The 6,000-nt window shown below is 42.8% G+C and overlaps 1 protein-coding gene across 1 annotated transcript in view; it reads right to left on the bottom strand.

The window, feature by feature from the left end:
- The window catches only part of LOC309569010 (uncharacterized protein), a 181,224-nt gene that overhangs the window by 166,499 nt on the left and 8,725 nt on the right, over window positions 1-6,000 (bottom strand). Inside the window, exon 3 of the mRNA XM_082274770.1 lies at window positions 2,979-3,134. Coding sequence (XP_082130896.1) covers window positions 2,979-3,134 — 156 coding nt within the window. The remainder of the gene's footprint in view (window positions 1-2,978; window positions 3,135-6,000) is intronic.

Below are 6,000 nucleotides of genomic sequence, written 5' to 3'. Positions count from 1 at the left end.
AAAAATATTTTACAAATGTAAAAAAAATAATTATTAGTTTTTTTTTTAAATACTGTCCCCAGTCAGCATCTATGAACACCACCACACTAGTTATATGATGATGCTGTACCACACTAGTGACAGCATGTAAATATATATATATATATATATATATATACTGTGTATTATGAAAAAAATTTTAAAAACGTCTTTATTTTCCAAAATCTTGTGACCAAAAAAATTACAACTTCAAAAAACTCGCCATGCCTCTTACTAAATACCGTTGACTGTCTACTTTCCAAAAAGGGGTAATTTGGGATTATTTGAGCTATTTTGTAACTCAGGGACAAGACAGGAGCGCAGGAAATCAGCCCACACACGCACACATGAAACTGACACTCACAGTGACACTGACAGCAGTGTACAGCAACACAGATGATGACACCTCACCGACACAGCACGTCCCCTCCTGAGTCACAGTGACAGTCTCTCTCCACACCAGGTGCTCCCTTCAGTCCACTCTAGTCCAAACCAGAGTTGTATAAAGTACTCGAAACCCATACTTGAGTAAAAGTACAAGTGCTCAATCAAAAAGTGGCTTGAGTAGAAGTGGAAGTGCTCGATCAAAAAGTGACTTGAGTAGAAGTACTAAATTATTCAACATTTTTTGTACTTAAGTATTGCAAGTAGTTTTTTTTAAAAATGTTGCTACTCAAGTACTGAAAGTAAAAGTACAAGTACTGTGTTATGTAGTTATTAAAGAAAGAAGTCAAAAGTTTGAACATCATATTGTTTTTTATTATTTCAAATGCAGCTTTTATTTATACATACAGTAGCTTTTATTTTCATATGCGCTGATAATACACATGTTTTGAGCTTTATGAAACCTGCCATCTACTGTTCTGGCAGTGGTAATTTTTATAATAGTAAAGAGTAACTATGCAGCACAAAAAAAAAATATCGGAGTAGAAGTATTGAAATCATCGAAAAAATGTAGTGAAGTAAAAGTGGAAGTAGGAGAAAAAAATTCTACTCCAGGAAAGTACAGATACCGCCTTTCCGTACATAAGTACAGTAGTGAAGTAGTTCTACTTAGTTACTATACATCTCTGGTCCAATCAGCACTGACAGTCCTGCTCCCAGCTTGTCTTGCTCACACAAGGCTCCGGCCACTCCCTTCGGCTCCCTTGGTACCATGACATCACACGATACTCTCAGGCACCGCCTCCCCCAGACGCGACCCGGCCAGTGCTGTCCAAACACCCTGTAGTAGGTACTCAGATGGTCTTGGCCGGCTCTGGACCGGAACTGTGCATGCGCAGTTCCGAGCTGAGGGTCACAGCCACACTTTTTAACTGGCAACCTTTTCCTGTCACTTGTATGTACTGGCAGGACAAAAGTGCCCATTTTTTACTGGCTGCGAGTAAAAATACCGACGGTTGGCAACACCTATATTTACAGTGCCTTGGTTTGTGGATCCTTTAACTTTCCTACAAACGAAATAATATACACTGATTCGGGTTATTTTCACTAAAGAAATGTAGCAGTATACATTTTGGCCTAAATTTATGAAGAAAGATTATTTATTGCAAAATCTTATAACAGAAACAAAGTAAAAAAAAACTTTTATTTTTTCAAAATGTTCAGTCTTTTTTCATTTTTTAACAAAAATATAAAACGCAGTGGTGATCAAAAACCATTAAGCCCCGGTTCACACTTATGCGAGTGCGGGGTTCGCATGTAATGTCGGAGCGCACTGCTCCTTCATTACATGCGATCGGCTGTTCGGTGCGAGTTTAGCCATACACTTTGTATGGCTAAATTCGCACCCGCACCCGCAGCAAACTCGCACAGGACCCTTTTTGGCAGCCGCATCAGGATCGGATCGCACAGCGGGTTCACACTTGTGCGATCCGATCCTGTGCGAACTGCACGATCGCACTGCGATATGCGATCAAACTGGGGGTGTCGTTAACATTACATTGACACCCCCAGCGTATCGCATATGGCAGTGTGAACTGCCAGGGGTGCGTGTGCGATGCGGGAACAGGCTGCGGATTCGCAGCCTTCCTGCATCGCATAAGTGTGAACCGGACCTAAAAGAAAGCTCTATTTGTGTGAAAAAATGGATAAAGTTTTTATATGGCTGCAGTGTTGCATTACCGCACAATTGTCATTCAAAGTGTGACAGCGCTGAAAGCTGAAAATTGGCCTGGGCAGGAAGGGGGTGAAAGTCTGGTATTGAAGTGGCTAACTTACATTGGAGGTGATTACAGCGTGTGGCAGTACCTGTATGCAGGGCTGGCGCCTGCATCCTGCACCCAGGATCAGTAATGGACCGGCCAGCGGCCGGTGCGACACTCCTCATGCTGAGCGCTACAGCAAGCCACGCTATGTGAGGACATCCAGTGTCGCCAAAATCCCCATAGGAAAGCATTGAATAATGCTTTTCTGTGGGGAGGTCTAATGCGTGTGCGCGGCCATTGTTGCGCATGCGCATAAGGTCGCCCCCTGCCATCGACGTTGGCGGGGGAGGAGATTAGGCGGAGCCTGACCCAGCACCGTGGTACGTCACTGAAGGGGTTTTAACCCCTTTAGCAAATTGGGATGGGGGGTGGCAGAGCATATGGGGGGGGGGGGCGGCAAAAATCCTTGCACGGCCCTGCCTGTATGCCATATTTTTTTTCTTATATTTATGATCTTTACATTAACATTTGGTGTGTAGCCCTGATAAAGGGGGAGTCGGTTGGCCCCACCCCAAAATGCATTGGATTTTTTCTCTCCAACTGTATTTAAACCAATTTTATCAATAATTCTTTGGACAATTGGATGTGTGTTTGGAGCTCCCTATGGGCTGTATATATGAGGGCTGTGTTGTGTGGCAGAGCTGTGTAAATCTCAGAATTGGATGGACTGGAGTATAAATTCTTTTGGCGGGTAAATCAGCCACACACGTGTATTTAGCTATTTATATGAAGGCAGCAGGTAAAGTCACTTACAGGAAGGAGGAGTCGGGGTGCATTCATCAGTTCTACAACACGAGATACCCATCTTCACTCTTACTTTGCTAGGATTAGTAAGGCTCAAACTTCCGGTTTTGTCACACTGGTCCTGAGGCATACATGACTTCACATATGATTTTGAAACAACGTTACCTACAAGTAAACAAAATGTATCATTCTCTGCAATGAAAATAAAGGTTTAATGTGAAACAAAAATGGCAACAACCCCAATGTATAGGAAGCTTTTAGTCTCCATTCACACTAGCATGACTTGTCAGGCGACTTGGTCAGCCTGACAAGTCACGCACCGTCGCGGTCCATTGACCGCTACAGGAGCCGTTCTAATAGGAACGACAAAAGTCGCTCCGGCTTAGAAAAGGGTTCCTGTACTACTTCGGGGCAACCTGGAGCGACTTGCATAGACATTCATTTTATGAAGTCCGTGCAAGTCATGCCGAAGTCGCGGTGCACGAGACTTCACAGGTCGCCCCCTAAGTCGGATCGCCGTAGTGTGAACCGACACTTAAGCCCCGTACACACGTACCGATGGTCGGCATACAAATGTTCCTCTTTTCTCCCCGGGATGTCGGTGTCTGCTGAAAAGTGCAAAGACAGCACAAGGACAGCACAAGAATTTTGTCCGCCGACTGCAGAAGTGATGTCATGTAATGGTTAACTTTCCCTGTGTTTTCTATTTTCTGAGCATGCCCAGTCTTGCAAATCTGCGGTCTGTCGGCCGAATTGTGTACTGACAGGCGAACAATCGTCCGTTCTGGTGTCGGCATACAAAAATTTTCATGTTTGCAAGAAAGACTTTTGTCCGCGGATTGTGCGCAGACATCTGTCGGAGGCACCATACTAACACGCGTACAATCGGCAGATCCTTCGTCCACCGACGTTTGTATGCCGACGATCGGTACGTGTGTACGGGCCTTTAGAGTAAGAAGCACATGGAAGGGATTTGCACAGAACAAACAAACAAAAAAAAAGTTTCCCAGCACACACGCACAGCTAACAACAACAGGAGAAGGGCGCACTAACCTCGTGCATTACCACTAAAAAAGTTTATTAAAAATCCAAAAAGGTAGCATACTTTGTACTCACAAACATATGACATATGCACGCATGTAAGAAATTGGGACCAATCGCCTCCACGATACTCCTATGGTGCTGGAAGACGTGATGGCATCTGTATATGCATGGCTGAAGCGTTTCGCAGGGAGAACCCTCTTCTTCAGAGCCAGTAGTACTTTTGACTCTGAAGAAGAGGGTTCTCCCTCGAAACGCATCAGCCAGGCATATGCGGATGCCATCACGTCTTCCAGCACCATAGGAGTATTGTGGAGGCGATTGGTCCCAATTTCTTACATGCGTGCATATGTCATACGTTTGTGGGCACAATGTATGCTACCGTTTTGGATTTTAACCTCCCTGGTGGTATGATTGTTTCCGATTTTAGGTGCTGAAAGCGGTACAATTATTTTGCATAAATTAAAAAAAATATATATATATATATATATATATATATATATATATATATATATATATGTATATGTATATATATATATGTATATATATATATATATATATATATATATATATATATATATATATATATATATATATATATATGTGTGTATATGTATATATGTATATATATATATATATATATATATATATATATATATATATATATATAAAGCACAGTAAAACTGCATGCAAGGGCACTGGGGGGGGGGCAAACTCATGCCAATTTTTTTTTTTTTTTTTTTTTAGTAATGTAATCCAATAGGGTTACAATATATCAGTGTGTTTGTGTGTTTTACATTTTGAATTTGCCGCTGGTTCCACACCCCTCGCAGGAGACGGAAGCCGGGGCACAGAGCATCAGACGGAAGATCCGGCCGCCGCATGCTGCCGGAAAACATTGCGGGATCCCGGGGACAAGATAAGTAACCTCTTCCAGGATCCAGCGACTTCTCCCTGGCGGTACCCCGAGTGTGGCTCGGGGTTACCACTAATGGCACTAAAATTCCACCCCGAGCCACACTCAGGAATACCGCCAAGGAGGTTAATAGTTTTTAGTGGTAATGCATGAGATTGGTGCGCCCTTCTCTTGTTGTTGTTTTTCAGTGTAGTTGGATACCCTTGGTCCTGAGGGGGCAGCAAGACCGTTGGTGGTGTGCAAAAAGACCATTCAGACCACTCACCTTTTTGCATACCCCTTGAGTGCAGGAGAGATACTGTTCTGGAATACACTTACCAGCTAGCCAGCAAAAAAAAAATACACTGTCTTCAAATGTTGTGCAACTAAAACCTCTGCTTTTTACACAAATTGTGAAATATGTATGGCAGGTGCACTGCCTCTTCAAGCCCCCCCCCCCCCCTATATGGTGCAGCCCTAACTCTAATTTTGAGCATCTCCATGCTGAAACATACAGTATATAGCAATTGCTATAAAAGAGTAGGTATGGCTGAAGGCAGCCCATTCCTCCTAAAAGGTGGAGGGACACACCAGAAGCCCAGCAAGCACAATGGCAGCTGAAGCCTAGTAAGTGCGCGGGGAAAATATTTGTTTTGTTTGAATGGTGTGAAGCCCTTCCATGTGCACCTTACCTTCCCTTCCATACTAGGCAAATTCAGGCATTCCTCTCCTACATGCAAAAAATCATAATTTTTTTGCTAGAAAATTACTCAGAACCCCCAAACATTATATATATATTTGGCAGAGACCCTAGGAAATAAAATGGCGGTCATTGCAACTTTTTATGTGACATGGTATTTGTGCAGCAATTTTTCAAACACAATTTCTTTTGGAAAAAAAAAACACATGTTGAATAAAAAAAAAATATATATAAAAACTACCTCATAGGTAGGTGCTAGTGAGAGAAGTATAGTTTTTGGCTCTGTCTGCCTATCAGAGGAGCTGCAGGCAAATCTAAATTGCTCTCTGCTTACCAGAGAGCAGGATCTGTTAGTGAGGTCTGTTCATTGTGCTCAGAATGCAATTCATTCTGTC

This window comes from Pelophylax lessonae (assembly GCF_965119305.1).
Source record: "Pelophylax lessonae genome assembly, chromosome: 12".
Classification (NCBI taxonomy): domain Eukaryota; kingdom Metazoa; phylum Chordata; class Amphibia; order Anura; family Ranidae; genus Pelophylax; species Pelophylax lessonae.
Note: the sequence above shows the minus strand (reverse complement) of the source record. Positions and strands in the feature narration are given on the sequence as shown.